The sequence below is a fragment of the Rhinolophus hipposideros genome (genome assembly GCF_964194185.1).
Source record: "Rhinolophus hipposideros genome assembly, chromosome: 12".
NCBI lineage: Eukaryota > Metazoa > Chordata > Mammalia > Chiroptera > Rhinolophidae > Rhinolophus > Rhinolophus hipposideros.
Genome location: NC_138058.1, coordinates 46,834,640 through 46,856,070, shown reverse-complemented (window position 1 = coordinate 46,856,070; position 21,431 = coordinate 46,834,640). Strand labels below are relative to the sequence as shown.

General features: G+C 36.6%; 1 protein-coding gene across 2 annotated transcripts in view; it reads left to right on the top strand.

Moving 5' to 3' along the window:
- Positions 1-21,431, top strand: part of CAMKMT (calmodulin-lysine N-methyltransferase) — a 329,635-nt gene that overhangs the window by 277,592 nt on the left and 30,612 nt on the right. For both annotated transcript variants that reach the window (XM_081069253.1, XM_081069252.1), the window contains exons 4-7: positions 3,362-3,422; positions 5,413-5,467; positions 6,531-6,594; positions 14,405-14,471. In XM_081069253.1, the coding sequence (XP_080925379.1) occupies positions 3,362-3,422; positions 5,413-5,467; positions 6,531-6,594; positions 14,405-14,471 (247 nt within the window). The remainder of the gene's footprint in view (positions 1-3,361; positions 3,423-5,412; positions 5,468-6,530; positions 6,595-14,404; positions 14,472-21,431) is intronic.

Sequence of the window (21,431 nt, the reverse complement as noted above, 5' to 3'; positions counted from 1 at the left end):
GAAAAATCTTTTACAAATAATAGCTTTATTTCATATACCATACAATTCACCCAGTGGTTTTTAGTTTATTCACAGAGCTGTGCAGCCATCACCACAATCAATTTTGGAATAGTATGTCATCACCTCTAAAAGAAGCGTGGTGCCCATTAGCAGTCACACCTCATTTACTCTCAACCATCCAAGCCTAGACAACCACTACTCTGTACTCTGCCTCTATGGATTTGCCTATTCTGGACATTTCATCTAAATGGAAACATATAACACGTGGTCCTTTGTGTCTGGCTTCTTTCATTTAGCATAATGTTTCCATGGTCCATCCATGTTGTAGCATGAATCAGCATTTTATTTTTTTTGCCAAATAATAATCCATGGCATGGATTATTTGTTTATCCATTCATTAGTTGATGGATATTTGGGTTGTTTTCCACTTTTTGGCTATTATGAATAATGATGCAATAAACATTTATGTACAAGTTTTTGTGTGGACATGTTTTCTTTTATCTTGAATATACACGTAGGAGTGAACTTACTGGTCATGTGATAATTCTATATTTAACTTTTTGATGAACTGCTAGACTGTTTTCCAAAGTGGCTGTACCATTTTACATAATTTCTCCACATCCTTGCCAACATTTGTTATTCCTGATTTTTACATTATAGCCATCCGAGAGGGTGTGAAGTGATACCTCATTATAGTTTTGATTTGCACTGAGATAACTTTTAAAATTTAACAAATTAGTGAAAATAAAATAGGTTATCAAAACTTTATCTTGGCAAGGATTTAAGGAAATAAACACTCTTATTGGGGGTGTAGTTTGGTACAAAATTTTTGAGGACACTTTGATATATCAGAATGTGAAATGTACTTAACCTTTAACCAGATTTCCCATTTCTGGGAAATGTAAGGAGAAAAAAAATCATACGTTGGGGAAAAAAATGTGTCTTCATTGTACTACTGTTCATAATTTCATAATATCAAAAACTTAGAAACTAACTTAAATGTCTATCAAGAGGAAATTGGTTAAATAAATTATGATGCAGACAAAATATCTGGGCTGTCGTTAAAAATAGTGATGCCGGTATAGTATAGTTTTATTGTCATGGGAAGCTATCCATCACATATTGATTGGAGCAAAATAAGATTATTGAATACCTGCCTGATAACATCCCATTTGTGTAAAATATCTTTATGCCTCGAGAGATGTTTTTGAAATGACGTCCAAAATGTTAACAGTGATTATATACTAGTGGTGGAATTTTAGGTGATTTTTAAACTTTGTGCTTTGTATTTTTTGTATTTACTTTAGTTAAAAATCAACCTCTATAATTTTTTGAGAAAACTATTTTAAAAACCTACACACCTGAGAAGTCACATTTTTGTACTTAATCAATGCTTGAATTTTAGTAAAATACCCTTCCTCTTATCATTACACTTTTTTTATTATTATTATACTTTTATACCTCAAAACCATCTACTAAATGCACAAAGAAATTCATTATTGCGGTGATTATATGTACTTGGTCTAGAACACTGTCTTGGTCTCTTCCTTCAGAGAGTTTTATTATGTATTTTAGTCTTTATGTGGAGGTATGCCAGGTATTAGGACTCTGGGGACCTGACAAAGCTCATGAGTAGGACAAAAAGTTTATCTGTTCTGGTTATTTGGGATAATTGTTTTGGGTTCACATCTTCTCTCTTCCACTCTTCTATCCCCATATGCAGGAGAATAACATTAACAATAACAATGCACTTTCTTTTTCTTTGAGTTTGTTGTGAGTTAGGAACTGTTCTAAATACTTTTCATATATGTTACTCATGTAATCCTCACAACAATCCTTGAGGTTGATGCTACAATTATGTTATTTTTCTGTTGAGGAACCTGAGACACAGAGAGCTTAAGTAACATATCCAAAGTCACTCAGCTAGGGACTGCAGAGCTGGGACTGAAGCCCAATGAGCGTGGTTCCAAAGTACCTGTGATCTTAACTGTGATCTTAACTGTTCCACTTCACTGCCTCTCTGACTTTATTCCTAAATATGACTCTAACACTTCTTCCCTGGTTTACTTTGTGTCTCCCCCAAACTCTCATTTTCTACCAGAAAAGCCATGGAGGCTGAGCTGGTGAGTACCTTTGACTGGACTTTTCCTGCAGCATATGCTCTATGGAATCATCTCTTTGCTGTTCATACATTTACCCACTGATTCTCTTAAGAGTTTCCTTACCACTTTTTTGACATCCTCTTCATTGAATTTGGATTTCTAACTCCTCAAAGCAAGAGATACATCTGGGAGAAAAAAAATTAAGTCTCGTTAGGGGCTTCAATTTTGCATCAAGACCCATTTGAAGAGTGCTTGGCGCTACCACAGCAAGCATGCCCTACCCTTTGCCAGGACTGCACGGCCTTCTCAACCTCAGGCAGTGCAGGACGCCTGGTGCGCCACCTGGTCCACTTGGAGAAAACATAATTTTTATAAGGCTATGGTTTCTTCTGATTCTAAAAGTGATATATACGCATTGCAAAAATTTTGGGACATACAAAAAGTATAAAGAAAAATATGAAAAGCACTTATAACCCTACCATTCTGTGATAACGACTAGGAGCTATAATTTCCTAACATGTTCTTCTCTTCTTTAAGCAATTCATATTCATTCATGAAGACTGTGTAAGTCTTCTTAATAAATACTTTACAGATGATGAGCTCAGAAAATGCCCATCCATGGAATTTACTGGGTAGGGTTATTGTTCAATTTCAAAATGTGCGAAAGTTGGTGAAATGTAAATGTCTTAATTGTATACGCCAGTTTGATTTTTATTAATTGAAGAAAGGAAGTAATTGTACATATTTTTTTAAAAAAAATTAGTATGGAATCAAACAAAAAGGTATAATGCCCTCAGTGGTTTTATTTGCCCCTGCAAGTGACTTTTCCATTTATTTTTGCTTAATAAATGTAATAAATGGGCTGCATATACACTAAGTCTTCAACCGATGCTTGTGAATTGGCTGAAAAGAAGGTTCATGTGTACAAGATTATGATATACCATTAAAATTTAACTTTTGATATTTATTATTGTTATTATTGTTTTTGCTGTTTTGTTGTGATTGAAATTTAGTAAAATTTGTATAGGATATTTTACTATTTTCCTGGGAAGAGGGTTATAAATCTCACCATTATAAAATCAACAACAAAAGAGACTCGTGTGTTATGTTACTAGTAATAATTGTGTTAAGTTTGATTCAAGTTGAAATAGCTTGTACTGAACAATATTTTTAAAAGCCATTTCTTAAGAGAATGACTATAGAGAATGATTGTAGAAGAGACTTCTGTAATAAAAAACTCTATCCTCTTGTGTTTCCAGGCATCTGGCCGGCTGAAGAGGTTTTGGCTTACTATTGCCTCAAGCACAGCGATGTATTCAGGTACAAAGCTGCACTAAAAGTACATTTTTTTCAGCCTATTAGGGGTATTATGTCTGCATATTAAAGATTGCCATGATGATATTCTTCAAATTAAATTCTTTAAAAATTAAAAAAGAGAGATAGAGAGAGGGAAAGAGAGAAGGAGGGAGGGAGGAAAGGAGGGAGGGTAAAAAAAGAAAACAAAGGAAAAAAGTTCATGGTGAAAACATGTTGCTTCTGAAAAAAAATCTGAATTGCCTTTGGGTACTAATATTGCACAGCAAGCTTTTTGCTATATGTCAAAGGCTTTTGATTTCCACTCAAGGCTTTTTATTTCACTTTGATTTGGGGGAAACAAAAGTGAAGCTCCAATCAATCCTTACTGATTGTGAAGGTCAAAAAAAATAAAAAAATAAAGACATCTTTAAACTTCTGCTAGGGAAGTCACTATAGAATATTTGATAAATAAATACCGTACAGCTATTAGTTAAAGCTGCCATCCCACCCCTGGTTTTAAAGGTATTTTATATACTTAACAACATGTATTTATAAAATATAAATTACTATTATAGATTCATGCTACGGAAATAAATGTTTTCAACTGTCAGTGTGCATTATAGGTCAAACCCATGGGATGGGATTTAGGAAAAAGAAAAAGCTCCTTTTATTTACAAATTCTAAAGATGTTTGGTAGATCCAGAAATATATAGGTTTTTCATTTTAAATCTCATTTTATAAAAGTCATCCAATATATACTTCCTGAATAGCCCATGGTGATTTCAGACAAGCCATTAGTTATCATGGTGTGTGTTTTAACAATATGTACTTACAAGACTGGGTCAATAATATGTATTTTTTGAAGCTCTGTGGGTCCATATTTACCAACCAGTCTATAATTGCTTTGAACAACTAAATACTCATTAAGTGTATTTCGGAATAGGAATGTTCTTGTTTGGCTTCTTCTTCCTTTCTTTCTCTTTCCACCTCCCCCTCCCTTTTAGCGCTGTTTTTTTTTCTTTTTTTTTTTTTTCCTGATGATGAGGTAATAAACTTCCCAAAGTGGGAAGAAGAAACAATCTTAAGAGTCTTAAGCGTCTAAAATAAGAACAGGGCCTATTGAATTTGGGCTGCAGGGCCGCCCTGGAAGTCTGGCATTTGCTCATCTCGCTGTGCTTCAGCTTGACTGGAGCTCCAATCAGTGAGCAGTGGGCCAGGGCGAGAATGTCACACGTTGAGGACTGATATTTAGGCACAAAGAGGAAGGTAAGTGCAAAGTGCCACATTAGACTGTCAGCTTTAACTCTGAGTTGCTTTACTTTGAGCAGTGAAGTCAGAGCCTAGTCATTACTTTAGCCTGGGTTTGCTGGCTTAACCATATTATGTCTCCGCATTGTTTATTCACTGTGTTGTGTTGGGGTCAATTGTGATTTAAGTGTTAATTGCTAAATGCTCTTTGTGTAATTGTTCTTTATGGGGGTGGTTCAGCTTTCCAAAATGTTTCGGTTTGTTTTCGATGTTTTTTTTTTTTTAATTCAAGATTGCATTTATTTGTGTGTGTCTTGTGTGGCTGTGACTATAATATAGGTATATACACACTAACATATATTCTTCATTTACTTGTCTAACTGTTTTTGAAGGACTGAATGTGGATTAACAGTGTTATCCTTTCCTAACAATTATCTTTCGCTACTCTAGCTAGTTTAGTTCTAAAAGACAGAGCCATTGACAAGGGAAAAAAAGGGAACCTTCTCAGATTTTTCAGCTCAGCGGTGGTAATGTTGCAGTGAACGCTAATGAGGGAACCCCCACTGATTTGCCTGCTTTGTGACTTTTCTATTTCATAATTATTTTTAAAACGCAAAACGACATGAGGTAGTGTAGTCATGTCTCTACAACTTCCTGGTAGCGCCGTTCTTACTGCAGATGGCAATTTGTTCTTGTAACATATATATCTCTCTGACCGTTTTCATCTAATTTATATGGGTTCTACCATTTCTTTTCTCTCTTTCAGGGACCTTGCTGTGTGTGAGCTAGGGGGTGGCATGACATGCTTGGCTGGGCTCATGGTAGGTCTTTTCTCAATTCCAATCCCATTCAGAGGGAGGAACAAAAGGAAAAATGTTCCAGGGCCTCCAACTGCTGGGTCAGAGAACCGTCAACAGCATCAGCTGCGGTCAAGCTGCTGTGTCTTGAGAGACCTTCTAGATTGACTTACTTTCGGATCATATTGATTTTATGGTTGCCTCGATGAGCAGAAACATTTTACCTCAGTGTAGTCAATATCGCTTGTTGTGACATTCCAGGCCTCGCACAGTCTTTCTTTGCCATAGCAAAAGCATTTTTTTTTTCAGATTATAGTCCCATTTGCTAAGATACAGGAATAGCCTGGCGAATCACAGTTGGAGCACCATGATATAGCTGCTAATGTTTTGCCTGCATTATTACACCAACAAACATGATCCAGAGCGCTCAGTAATTAGATTCTTTTGAATTAGATTGGCCATTCAGGAACGTCGTTCCCCATTCTCTGGGTTCTGAGTCATGTATTCAGGAGATATTATGTAGCAGCACAGTGCATTAGACAAGTTTTTATGTCTCTACAAATAAAAGCATATTGTTACACTGATTGGCATTTGACAAACCTGTCGCTCTTACACAATGTGTCGAGGTTACAGCCCAATGTGCGAGCATGTCAAAGCTCACAAAAAAATTACCCTCACAAAGCCATCTGCCTGCAATGCAAAGTTATATGAAGGGCATCAGGCAGTCAGACAGAAGCAAGCTGAAAGGCAGAGTGACAGCCTTGTATGATGGCTCTACTAGATAAACAGAAGCCCACAAATGAAAGCCTCTCAGAATACCATCATCCGCTGTCACAATGCAATTACCGAACAGAATGATAGCAAGATAGAGGCTCCCGCAAATGGAATGATAAAAGTATTGACTGATTTGATTGAATGATTAAAATAATGCAGACATAAAATGAAAAAAGATTGAAGATTGTTACAGAGAAATAGGTGAGGAAGCATGATACTGAAGGCTTGTCATTCCTGTCTTCACTTCCATACAGACAAGCATATTTGCTCATTGTTTGCTGTGCTCCCCCCCTTCTTTTTTTTTTTTTTCCAGGTTGCTATTTCTGCAGATGTCAAAGAAGTTCTGTTAACTGATGGGAATGAAAAGGCCATCAGAAGTATCCTTATTCAGATAGAAAACGGGTTTGTTGTGCTCATTCCTTTTCCCCCCAGCTGAGTAACAATTGATATAAAGAAAGGCAACATGGGGTATTAAAAAAGGAGTTCCCCCTCATGCACATGATAAGTAATTACGAAAAGTAGAAATATATGGAATTCACTAAGTACGACTAAGTGGGGTTTTTGTTTTTGTTTTTGTTTTTTTCATAGATTTTTATAATCGCTTCTCATTACAGGAGCCTATGATTTCTGGACCCCCTCAAGGCAGTAAGAAGAACATTTATTTCATAATAATTTTCAAACATTGTTTTCCTTGTATTTCCGTTGAAATTGGCCAGTATAAAATCAATGATTTTTTATTTACGATATTGGATATTGCTTACAGAAAGTAACTTCCCACTTCATTTCGTTGTTCCCTCTCTTGGGCTTGATAATATATGTGTGTACTGTGTAATATTGTACCCACTCGAATTGCTGAGGAGTTACCTGTATCTCCCCACTGGAAACGGCTAATCAGGTTTTCATTATTTCCTTTTATTTAGGATTATAAAAGCTATCTCTCTTTTTTTTCCTGCTATGCTATTACAGTTCAAACCCCATTATATTAGATTATGCTTTACCAATATGTACACAGAGTTCATGAAAATTGAACTGTACTTTAACTAAGAAAGCAAGCACAATTTGTGGCTACTTTAGCCAGCGAACTGATTTATTCAGGGGCAGTTAACAGCCGTTAGAAATTGAGAGGAAAAGAGGAAGAGATATGTTTGCTTTGGATTTTTTTGGTGTGCCTTACATTTCCATCATTAAGAAGGTAATCTACTTATTTGAATTTTAGACCCCTAAAATGCCAAAGCAGTTCTGATTTTTGTGGCATCTTACATAAAGCCCTTTTTCGATGCTCTCTGTCTACCTCTCCTCTGTAATTTTTTTGAAAATAAAATTTGCAGCAGCTCCATCAGGCTGCTCAAATAGGAGGAAGGAGGAACAAGAAGCACAGTAGCTAATATTGTTCAGCGGCACTTGTGGGCTCTGCAGAACCCCACCCAGCTAATTGCCTGACAGACTTAAAAAAAAAAAAAAATTCAGAAAGGAAGAACAGCCAATCACAGTCTTGGCCTTTCACACAAGGGAAAGAGATCACAAAAGGTGCTTCCTTTTTTAAAATGCAGGATTTTCATCATGATCTTCAGACTGTGGCAAGTTTCTCAAAATATTCCTGAAGATGAGCTGATGTTGTTTCATTCACTCTGCTTTATTCTGAGTTCTTTCGTGCACTGTATCATTTCACTGTGCTCCTCCTCCACATGGCAGGGAACACAGAGCCAGAGGAAGTCAGGTATGCTGGCTCAGCCTCAACGGATGTGTTCTCTTGCTGGGGGTGGGGAAGGCAGGATTATTGGACAAGAGAAGGTCATTTTAGCCACAGAAACTTTCAGATTGTACCCAGCAACCTGAGGTTTTTCTGAAGTCAGCAGGTGTCTTATATAATAGCATCAGAAACCAATTAGAACTTGTATCAAACTATGGGAAGTATCTGTAGTCAGTATGTAAATTTAATTGTACTAAAATTATTATTGAGCTAAACTACAAAGCTTCCAAAGAAAGGAAGCAATGCTAATATCATTAATTAACGCACCTTTGTTTCACATCGCAAAGATGCCATGCCAGCTCTTGAAATCAGAGAGGAAATCTCAGATTCTGTATTCACTCTGCCGGCCTTTCAAAGAAATGATTGGTACAGCCCCCTCCCAAGAAAATGGATTTTTAACATTTGGTCTTCAGAAGCTCAGCCCTGAGTGCTTTATTGTGCTGGGTTTTACAATGGGTTTAATATAGCGGGGTGCCAAAGGGCAGGAGGGGAAGAACTTTACAATGTAGATAAAGTAGGTCCTTTCAGGATGCAAACCCAAACTAGTAGTGTGTTTTATTTCCTCTCTTAGGACTTCCCTGGTGAAGTTCAGTTTTTGTCATGCAGTGGTTCTATGTTTGTGTGCATTTTTCTATTGTAACTAGACCTAATTTTTTTTTAATTAAGAGAAAAAAGCATGCATAAAGCCTTAAAAATTGGCAATGTGTTTTTCCTGCTTTTAATCCTAATGTTATTCTTGATTTGCTAACAGAGCTTACAACTGGCATGCATCATAAACAGTTTTACTGAGTAAGGTTAATTATTTTTTTTTCTATTTGTGTGCCCACTTTCTGTAAGAATAACAAATTCACTGAATCATGTACTGTTGATGCATATAGATCGAAACAAACTCATTTAAAAATTACTGTTTACATCTTTCCTTTAAAATTTGAGGAAGTCTAAATTATACAGCAGTTGTAAGATATTATCCAAAAATTACTTTCTAAAAACTAAAAGTGGATGTCAACAAAAAAAGGAGAGAAACATTGCCAGAAGCCACAAAATCTCTAAGCAAAGCTGCTAATTATTCTTAATGGGCAAGATGAGCACATTAAGAAACAAATGAATACATCAGTGAAATGTAATTGAAAATTGACCTGGCAATCATACATCACATCAGAGTACTGGCCTGTATGTTATTCTCATCATTTAAAAAAATTATTTTTGTTGTTCTTGGCATCTGAATTTAATGAATTTAACTGAGTCTTACTTCCTACTCTCTTAATCTTCTAAGATTCAAATTCTTACCTTTTAAAAAAATAGCATTTCCTGATATTTTCTTTTTATCTTCTGTTATTTCTATTTTTTAAATATGTGAGGCAATGAAAGGTAAGTTCTGAATCTTTATATCATAGAAGCTTATCAACCAGTTGTGAAGTTATTATCTCCTTAAAATGTATCAGTTGGATTGGCTATGCCTTCTAGAGCTCTCTACCTCGACCCTGGAAAGCTAGATGTTGATTTGAGATTTATTAAACAAAGATATCTGACAAGAGATTAATACTGAAAAGAGGTATAAGTGAGTGTTGTAAATCCTACGTACTTTCTCAGACTCATGTGTAGAAGTCCCTGAGGTTCTCCTTGGTCCTTAAACTCCATGGCTGTGTCTAACACAGAACCCCTAACTCAGAGCTGCCTTTCCCTACAGATGCTGTGTTAGCTGTACCAGAAAAGTACAAAGGATAAGTTGGAAATGACATCATTTGGTTCATCTGCTTCTCAAATTTATCCTAAAATAGTGTGAAAATATGTTCCCTTTTCTTTGGCACTGCCCTTTTAATGTACTAAAGAAATCTCCAAGTGCCCACAGGTAGTAATTACTCCATAAAGTTTGTAGCTGGTGCTGGCAACAACATAAGAATAGGGAGAGAAATGGTATATTGAGTTATTATTGATGCTAACTAAGCCTCTTCCAAATCATAAGGAGTATAATTACAACACCTGAAGGTGAGCAGCCTTCTCTGGTACACTCACTAATTCGCCCATCACAAGCATGCTGACTTGACCCATCCTTAGTAAACACCAAGTGTGTTTCCTGCAGAAGATGGCAAAGTTTGGTGTCTCACTTCTTGTGCTCCTGACCCAAGCATCTTATCCCCATAGGATGCCCAGTCTGGATCATGATCTGAAACTTAAGAACCTCCAAAAATTGGTAAATTTCCTGTACATTCTAAAGGAAATTTAGAACGGCTTAACCTTATTTTATTTACCAGAATCCCTGAGGTAAGGCAGTAATAAATTAAGCTGTATGTGGACTGCACAGCCTGTGCTGTGGGTGATGGAGACCTTAGGAATGCCCAGGCATCATCCTGCATCCATGCTCCTTCGTCCAATAGCAACAGGCAGCTGAGATACTGATGTCAGTACTCCTGTTGACTAGGTGGGTCATAAATGGACTCTACGTGCCCCACATTGGGTAGGAACTCAACAGATAGCTTTGAAAATGAAGATTCAATTAATTAATTAAAACTCATTCAACCGGTATTAACTGCATGCTTATCAGGTGCTAAAGATAGGGCAGCAGACACGATGGAGCAAGTCTCTGTGTTTGTGGGACACAGACTGTGCCTTGGCTAGAGCACATTTCTACATAGGAAAGACACTACAGATCTACAGGGCAGATGTTCTTTGATTTCCTCTAGTTATTTAAATTCGTATAAGTGTTCACTGAATTACCTTGGAGTTGCAGGGCAAGAAAATAAAGCTTCATTGCCAAACCTCATTTTAGTTACTGTCACCGGCCTCTTCATCCCTCCAAAGCTTTTGCTTGAATTGTTGAAAAAGATAATGAATTGACATGAATTCGGTACCTACTATGTGTCAGGCTCATCATACATGATACTCTATTAAAAGCCTATAAAATAGGTATCATTAGTGCTATTTTTGAGGTGGAGCTCAGAGAGGTTAATTTACCCAGATTCACACAGCCACTAAGTATCAGAACCAGCACTAGAAGGCCAGGTTCATTTGACTTCAAAGCATGTGAATTCTTTCCAATGAAACCATTCTGTGTCACCAAAAACTAGAATGATTTGATGAGTGTCATCTTGCATTTCCTTGGCACCCTTTAGAAGAAAAGATCTCATCCATAAACGTAATAGTTGATATTGCTAAAAGAGTTCAGAGCACCTCCGTGTTATCTCCTCAATTTGTTTGAGTAATAAGCACATGTAAGAGTATTTTGCAGCCTTTAAATTAACAAATATTTTCACATCAAGTAATTTTTAAAACCTTTAGAGATCAAAATGAACAGGATTTATATTGTAATTGCATAGTTTCCTACCCTCACCTTTGATGTTCCAGTGAAAAATAAAGGAAACATGAACCAAGAAAGTAATGCTTTGTAAATCACAGTTAGTTTTAAAATACTTTCTTGCTTAAATGACAATACTAGTTCTCAAAATGTATATGCAACTACTGATAAATATAACAATTACTAATCGCAGAAGGAGGCTAATATTTTAAACAATGTTATATAAGTGACATGTAATTTGTTTAAGTAACTATTATTATGCAAAAATGTATATATTTTAAGAATAGAAATCAACTGAAACAAAATTAAAATGGAGCCCCACTCTTGAAATAAGCTTTATTTGAGAGAATAAAATCTGGAGATAGAATCCTGGTTTCCTTTTAGCCACAAGCTTATATCCTATGACACTGGAAGTCCAGATGCCCAGACAAGGAGATTGGAGGCGATTACTCTGTATCCATTTCATGATAAATTACATGAAGTCTTTTTTTTTTTACACCCAGCACTTCCCACTGAAGTCTTCCAGAAGGTGGGTGCAGTTCAGAGAACATGATTTTGTCCCTCCAGTTCAAAACTGTCCTGGAAGTATTGACTCAATTTGATTGAATTTCCTTTATTACCCTGAGGTGACACAGAAGAATGATAAAAATCTATCATTGGACACAGTACCAACTAGAGCAGGGGTGTCCAAACTTTTTTCAACATTTTTCACCAAGGGCCATATGCGGTAAAATACACAAACAGCCGGGCCACTCACTCGAGGTGAAGTACTATTGCCTCACCTGGTTTATTTAAGTAAACTAAATATATTTTTGGAATTTGCTGTGGGCCAATTAACAATGGATCATGGGCCACAGTTGGCCCGCAGTTTGGACACCCCTGAACTAGAGGAACCACCTCAAATTCTGACCTAAAATACAGGATGGGGAGCAGAATGTCAGAATGTATCTCTTAAGGTATTATTCTAATATAGTATTGCCATTTTCCCCTCTTTATACTTGTCTTACTATAAAAAAAACACCCCCTAAACCACAAAATATATTTCCTTTCCAGTTCTAAAAATAAAGCAGCCTAACTACTGCTGTGAATTTTTTCATTAAAAAAAAAATGCTTCTAAAATATAAAAATAGGTATGTTTGCTTCAGCCTGACCCCCTGGAGTCACAGGTTTATAAATTGTATAAAAGTATATAGTGTTAAGATGTTTACTAAAAATTATTAATAGGTTTTCTGAGTTATATAATTTAACTTCCCTGTGACTATTTTATAACAAGTATTACCTCCACTAACAAAATAATATGTTTTGCTTGACAGATTAGTCATGCACTCATACGACGCTACAGGTGTACCAGGCGCATTATGGCGTCGGTTGGATGCCATGGAAACGCTGAGTAGGGTGTGGCTGGAGTGTGGGGGAGCTTAGTCAAAAACAGTCGTCAGTTGACTCTACTAATTTTGTTCTTCTCAGAATAACGATGTCAGCTGTCCTTTTCCACAAGACATTTCATTTAGAAGACTTTCCTGAAATACTTTCTTCCTGAAATAGACAGAACTGTAGGCCGATGTGTCATTTTAGTTAATCAAAACAAGTAGGCAAATTAGTCTCTTTTATTTTTTTAATGAATGTAATTTAACGCTATTTAATTTGCATACAGGAAAGTTCACCCCGGAAAAAAAAAAAAGTCTGCATTATAGCACTTTTGTAAACCTCAGCAAAGCCCTTCATTAGGAGACCTAATTGATTTTTCCTACCCACTCCTGGGGGAAGAAAGCTACCACAGTACCTGCTTATTCACTCAGAGAAGAAATGGGTGTGCTTGGTGTTTCCAGCAGAGATTTAGGTTAAAACGTCCTGTGGCTCCGTTCTCGCATGGAGATCTTGGCCAAGGCTTGTTTCAAGCATTCAGGAAATGTTTTTCTAAGCCATAGGGGGACATCGCTTGTCTGCTTGGTGTCCTCCCCATGGGCCCAATTTAGTTCAGCTTCAGCCTTCACTGGAATTATTGCAGTTCTTGTTTACTTGAACCTGCCTTATTCCAAAAGAGGGATTTGGAGGCTTCTTACAGTGACGCACAGAATATGCCATATGAAATAAATGAGAAAGTGAGGGCAGTTGGAAATTAGAAATCCAAGACACTACGAGGAAGCCAGGCTTGGAGGTCAGTATAGAAAATGTACGCCCGAGGAGCTCTTGTGGTTATTGGACTTGGGTCATACATTTGGCCCTGAGTTGCACAGGGACCAGAGAGCAAAAACAGAAAACTGTTATAAGATGTATACTGTCCAGAAATTGAAGCAAAACTAATCGATCTAAAGTCTCACTTTTCCCAGTGTTGAAATCTGACATGACTTTTCCCAGGTGTCCTCATAAAGAAGGTGCTGTGTGATGTAATGGAATAGCTCCTTGAAACATCTTTTCCATAAATAGCGCTCTTTATGTACACATCCTGACACCCAGCAGATGGCCAAAGGCCAAAGCATAAGTCTGTGACGGAAAAAAAAAAAATGAAGAAAAAAAAGTCTGTAATGACAGTTCTTCAGGGATCTTTCACTGCACTGACTTTCTTCTTCAGTAATTCATTTTCTCTCAAAGATTCTCCAAGCTTTTCTCCATCTTTCTCATCTCACTCCTGTCTCAAGTCTTTGTCTGCGGTTCACCCTCACCCTCCCTACTAGCATTTAGGAGACAGGAAATACTTCAATGTGGAAAGTCTCAAAAGCCTGCCCTCCCCACTGACAGGAAGATCTCTGTGTTTAGACTCCGAGCTCTTTTAAGCAAGTGAGGCCTGGCCTCCATGGAACTGTCATCTCTCCGCACCAATACCCAATACCCGTAGCCCTGGGCCTTACCCGGTCGGTGGCTACCTGAATGTACTTTTCCCAGGAAACAAGACTGCAGCCCAGGGAATTAAAAGAGCTTGCCTGTGGCAAGTAATTCAACATTTGGTGGTAGAGCCAGGGCTAGAACCTTCTCCGCCTGCTTTATACCCTACAGTCCTTCACTTCCCCGCCTCCCCCCAGTTCTTCACTTTTTATTGTGCTGATCCCACGTAGGATAAGATCACTGTGTTGGTGGACTTTTATTTATTTATTTTTTTGAGTCAATTGACAGTCACTGCAGAAGCTTTCTTAACCATGTCCAATAGATGTGAGAGAGATCATCTCGAGGAATCAGAAGGCTGGTGTGTTTAAGACTCGGAAAATATCAAGCTGGTAAGATACCTTTGCATCCAAACACTCTGGTTGAAAGTGCTTTTCTCTATGCTATGGGTGATTATTAAAAAGAATAATAGCTAACATTTAGTAAACACTGGGTGTCAGGAACTGTTCTAATCACTTTAAAAGTATCTTATTTAATGCTCACAAGAACCCACAATGAAGGAGGCAGGCGTGTTTATTACCTTCAATTAATAAATGAGAAAAACCAAAGATAAGTATATTATACATGGGGTTGGGGATGATTTAAGCGTTGAAATTGTATGTAGTATGAGAGTGGGAGAAGCCCAGTCCGAGACCTTGTCGCTAATGGTTCTATTCCCTTGGTTCTCATGGGGGCAGTTTTGCCCCAGGGGACGTTTTTATTTTCATGACAAGGAGCATGGGTTTGCTTCTGGCATTCATTGGGTAGAGGCCATGGATGGTGCCAAACATCCTAAAATGCACAGAACAGCTCCCACGACAAAGAAGTATCTGACCCCAAATGTTAATAGTGCCCAAATTGAGAAATCGTGCTTGGTTCCATGATTCTGAAAGAATCTGGGTATCCATTCCCTGTTAGATTTTGTTAATTCTTATCCAAACTAATAGGAATGCTTACCTGCAACCCAAACACAGGTTTTTTTGCTGTGGTGCTACATTTTATTTTTGCCCTATTGGTATGGACATAGAGGAATGAGTAAACATTTAGCAGTTTTTACATGAAATATCTGTGACTTGTGCATGTTTCCTTCATCTGTTTAGCCACAAACATTATTAGAACAATCTAATTTTTAATTATTTAATTTATGTATTGTGTTTCATCTGTCATCCTCTAACATTTTGAGTTTTCTCTAAGTTGAGGGCGCTTTCCCACCCCAACTGCTCATCTGGGGATGGGGTGGGAGGGATGAATATCATCTGGGGATGGGGTAGGGGGATGAATATCAATAATGCTTAAAAATTAAAGTGGTCCACATATTGGAATGAGGCTAGGGAATCACAATCATTTTTTTCCTCTTCTATTCGTTGGTGAATGTAATGAAGGGTCCAGATAGGTCTTTTTAAATCCTGCCATTAGAATGTTCAGAGTAGGCTGATAGCACAGGGGGCAGTGTGCTCTGTGTCTCTCCTATGAATGAACAAACCAGTTCTGTTTCCCAGAAAACCTCCAGCAAAAAGAGCGTTCTGTCCCCTGCTCTTCATTCTTAGGACACCCTTTGCTCCACAGTGCAGACTACCATCCCCTTCCAGGGAGGACTTCAGTTTTGGACGTGATTTTCAACCTGGTCTTTTAGTTATCAATCAAAAGCACATTTTCTGTGTTGTCCTCATTTACATTTATTTAATGCTTAAGGTCATTTGTGACCATTTGAGTGTATTTCAGCATATGGAATCAGGGACTAATAGATTGCAGCATCATGCTGTGAAGACAGATTGTATTTTTACAAGACAGAATGTTGTTTACTGGGTGTTAATAATCACTAATTAATAAACATATCTAGACTTCTAAAATGTTACATTTTGAGGCATAAAAATGTCAAGTGTTTAACTTATGGAGAGTAATAGTATTTTCTATCTCTTCAAAAAATAATTAAGTTACATAAAAAAGCAAAATGCCATTGTTCAACACAGGACCTACCACAGACCTACAAAAGCTTAATGCGTGGTTTTTGTTTCTATGTATCTGTTCTCACAAATGCTATTTATAAGTACGTTGTTCTCATATGTACCTAGACATAGTCTATTTGTCAATAGTCATACAAGACCCTCCAAGATAGATTTTTCCTGTCTTTATTTCATATTGTGGTCAGCATCTTCTTTTTTTAACCATCACAAGCTTGTTGTCCAAAGTCTACTAAAGCGCTTTGTCAGAAAACAGGTAGATGAGTCAGTCCTTGAAATGCCTTGATCTTGTCTCAAGAAGCTACTTGACCACTTAACCTTCAAGAAGCTAAGAGGAAACTGCCAACCAGTGATGTAATAATCAGTATTCCGTTTCCGTTCACTGCTTTCCCACCCATAACCAGTACAATATGATAAAAGTATTAACTCCACGTGAGAAGAAATAAAAGGCAACCGTTCACAAGAGAGCTAAGATATGGTTCAATATTCTTTTTTAGTGCCTCAATACATATTCAGAATTTCTTCTCCAAATTGGAGGTGTGGAATAACAGTAGCGACAGATAGCTAAGAGGTATTTACCTTAGCTACAAAGCCCACACGTGAGCCAAATATTTCTGCTATTAAAAAGCACTTCAAAGCTTGACATGAAGTTTGTAACAGCTGACTGTCTCCTGTGACTTCGTTTGCAAAGAAGATATAAAAGCAGAAAGGAAAATCATGATATGAGAACTGTGAGCCCTAGGAAATAGTGTTTCTAAAAAGGAATGACAAGACCTCCAGAAGTGTGGCTGGCACCCCCACGCTCCCATTCTCACTGTTCTTAGTAACCACCAGCACGCCTCCTGTGACCAGCCTCTACCTACCTCCCCCACTGGGCAGAGAGCCAGGTTGTGGGGAGCCTGAAACTTATTTTGAGGGCCCTCCTTAGGGGTTTTAATTCAATTATACCTTACTTTGGTAAATTTTACCTTACTTAAATTTTACAGAAGCATACTACCATGTGAACCCATTACCAGGGCTCCTTGTGGGCCTTGGAAGGGGCCAGTGCAAGTGAGGGGTCCCAGCACGCAAGCTTCATTTGCGTCACAGTAATTCAGCCCCACTCTCATACACACCGCCACCCTTACCCAGAAGAACATTCTTACCTTATAAACTTTCTTTCTCCCTCTGTTCCATTTTAATCCCAGTCTGACTGTTGCTAAAAATGAAAGACATGTTTGCAAAAGACTAGAAGCTTCCATGCAAGATCTCAGATATACATATATGAAGCATATAGCTATTACATTTCAAAGATCATAATGCACTCATTTGATGTTTCATTCATTTGTTCATCCATGCAGCCATCCATTCATTTCACTAATGTATCCAAGGTATTCTGTCTTTCAGAACATAAATATGGAGTTAGCAAGAATAACTCTTGAACAAAGGGAATTGTGCTACTAAATATAGCTAGAGATTGGTGAAAGAGCAAAGATATTTACGGCATCTCAATTGTTAGGTTTACCTGAAGCTGTCTTCAAAACTGTGATTCTCTAATAAAGAACCATTCAGAGCTTTTGACGGCTACATATTTCTAGGTGTTCCAGAATTAGTGAATGGCATCATTCTCTGGTTAATATTAGTTAACAGTTACCAAATTTTTAAAAAAATCTATTAAGTATACCCTGCTGTGATATTAACAGTGAGTTTCTACTTAAGAAAAGAAGTTATCTTTGTGTGAAAATTGCTAGCGAATTTAAGCTATGACTTTTATTATTCTTTGATAAACCATTAATCTTAGTAAACTATAGAATTCATTATAACTTTTAAGACTTTTTTTATAACACAAATTTTACCTTTATGTAGGCCCCCAGGATTGGTTATTGGCCCCAATGCCCTACTGCTTTTTAAGATTTATATCTTTTCTGAGGCTCATTCTCCTTTAGAGGTTAAATTAGGGGTGTGGAAAATGATTTTTTTTTTAATGTAAATCCCAGCCAAGTGGAATGCAATTGCTGGTTTTCCCAGGGCTTTTGCAGTCTTCTCACTTTCCTCACTCTTCCCCCTTCAGTCTGGCTTTCACTGCTCCGCAGTATACTCCTCCTTTGTCACGGAAGCCTCTTCATTCTCCCCCTAACACATTTGGTCCCTCCCATGTCTGCTCTTTGCTAATCTTTTCCCCCTCCTCCTCGCCCATCTAAGCCGTTCCTTCTAGAATGGTTTGATTACCATTTCCCCCTGCCTTCTCAGACTATTTGATCCTGCCCTCATCTGTCCCTTCTTTTAACTTCTTAACTTTTAAAGAGCCCCACAGTAAAACACGGTGTATTATTGTCCAAAGCGTGTTGTGTTCGTTGGTTCATTCACTTCTTGACTCATATTTAGAAACCCCTTCCGTTTGCCAAGACCTGGAGCTGTAGTGATGAACAAGACTGAGAAAGCCCACGTCTTCTTAAAGTTCACTTTCTGCAAAGGGTCAGAGATAATTTTCTTGAAGGCAAGGATTCTGCTTAATATGTCCTTGTATTCCCTGAAGCAATTAGTATACTTTATCCCTGGTATATGAAAGGTTTTAAGATTTGTATTTGGAGCACATTTTGAAAGATACGAATCCATAAGCCTTATAGAACCAAATAATTTTTAGTAGAAAAAACTCAAGTTTTAGAGATTCAGACATCAGTTAACATATCAGATAGCTGACTTTCATTTCAGGATAGTGTTCTTCTCAGGTATATGCAGTGTCTGTAGACACACTGACATTGTGAGTAGGCGTTTATCCGTCCTTTGTCAAGTTGAAGAGGAAGGTTAGTAGACTGTAACTGAAATAAGGAAACTGAGGGCTCTCTTTAAGAAATATTCTGATAAAATGTACCTATTAGTGAGCTTGCTAGAATTATGGTAACAGAATCTTGAGAACTGCTGAGAAGCTTAGAGATGCCACAGTCCCGTTTCCTTCTGTTGCTGTCTTGGATATGGAAAAGAAATTAGTATGTGTACTTTCTCTTACTAACATGTCTTTATTTGCTTGGCAAGTTTATTGAAGGAATCATGTCCCAGTTTTTTTTCTTTTTTTCTTTTTTTTTCTTTTGGTTTGTTTATTTGCACTGAAGAAACTAACTCCCAGAGGACTGGTTATCCAGTTTCAGATATTTTGATAGAATTCTTTTTTTGTGTTAAAATGAGCTAGATTTTAAAGTATGGGACACTGTATTTTTTTAGGGGCCCTCTAAACTGCAGCAAATTCAAAATTAAGGCCTTTTCTTCTAGAATAACATTGTATTGACTCTTTGGACATGCTGGTCCCTACTGTTTACCAAGGTCGAATGTCACTACCAAAAATTGGCCACATTCTCTATTGATAGCCAGGTGTACTCGTCAGACTGCTGTATCCTCTATGAAAATGTCTCCCAATTTTAAGAAAAAAAAATATCCCTTCTCTATGGAAACCGGTATCACAGAAGTTAATGTTTCAAACAAAAATGTCTTCATTTTTAAAGCAGTTAGTCACTTTAAAATGGACAAGGGGCAATCTTAAAAAATTTTTTTAGAGAATGACAACATCATACTCCATTGATAAAAAATAACTTATTTTTCACTTGAATGATAGACAGGATTTGTTGTCAGTATTTTGCTATTACAATGTTGCTGTGAAACACATCTGTACATACACTGTTTATTTGTAAGTATATCTACGGAGCAAGTTTTCAGAAGTAGATTTTGTCTATTCATACCAAATTATGTAAATTATTGACATTGTAATATATTTTCACATCTGTTAAAACTAGTCCCTTGCCATTATTCTTTCTTCCTAGACTATTCTAAAATTATGTTGGTATTTGTATTATCTTGGCATTTTCATTGAAATATATAATTAACAGAGACTTGATGTCTTTATGACTTTGAGTCTTCCTATCCAAGAATGGGGTGCTTTCTTTCTAGTTAAGTTTTATTTTTTTTAGGTGTTTCACTAGCACTTAACGTTTTTCTTTATTTTTCTTGTTAAGCTTATTTTTTGGAAACTATCATTTTTGTTTCTCTTATAAATGAAATCTTCCATTATATTTCCTAACTGGTTGTTATTTATGTATATGTAAACAAAGCTACAGGGTTTTGTGCAGTAAATATTTAGTTTCCTCAATGAGTTATTATTTTTAATAGTTTTGTCAATTTATTCTCTTGAATTTTTTTAAACTTATATCATGAAATCAGTTACAAATGATAACAATTTTGACTTATTTCTGATTCTGTTTTTTACTGAGAGAACTGAATGTTTTATTTTAAAAAATACCTTTACTTGGATTTAGTTAGCAAAGGAGCTTTCGATATAATGAGTCCTTCACTTCCCATTTATATAAAGGGAATAAATAGGTCATGGTTAAAAGAGGGGGGAGAAGACATTTAAATATTTGGAATAAATATAGGTATGGGAATGACAATTCAAACAGAAAAGCAGGCTTAGTTTGCTTTTACATATTTGGTTGTTTCATTACTGCTTACCTAACAATTTATAAGGGAAAGTAGCTTTTTAAAATCTAGTGAAAAGTTGTAGAAATTCTTGGCTTTTGAGTAGAAATATATATTATTTTTATCTTGTTAAGGAATTTTTTATTGACTCTTATTTTTTGAAGAAAAATATAAATAAATAGGACTCTTTAGCAGATGTCTTTTCAGCATGCATAGAGTTGATTAAATTGTTTTTCTTATTTCACCTACAACTATAACAATTCCTATTCTCTTGAATTTTTAGTTCAATAATTTTTTCTGATTCAGTAAAAACAGAATCAGAAATAAGTCAAAATTGTTATCATTTGTAATTGATATCATGATATAATTGTTTAAAAAATTCAAGAGAATAAAAGTTTTCCTAATATTAAACCATCTGCATTTCTAGTCACTCGGTCATGGTGTCTTAATTCTTCTTTTAACGGGCTGCTATATTCTAATAATATGTTATCTGGGATTTTTTCAATAACAACTTTATTGAGCTATAATTCACATACTATACAATTCACCCACTTAATTTGTATACAATTCAATGACTTTTGGTGTATTCACAGAGTTGTGCAACCCCACAATCGATTTTAGAACATTTTCATCTTCCCAAAAGAAACCCCATACCCATTAGCAGTCACTCCCCATTTCCTTCCATCCTTTCTCCTTCTCAGTGCTAGACAACCACTAATCTACTTTCTGCCTGTATGGATTTTCTTATTCTGGACATGTCACATAAATGGAATCATATGATAGGTGGTCTTTCATGTCTGGCTTCTTTCACTTAACACAGTGTTTTGAGGTTTAACATGTATGAGGATGCCATTAATTTTTATGGCTGAATAATAGTCCATTGGATGGATATACTAGTACATTTCATGT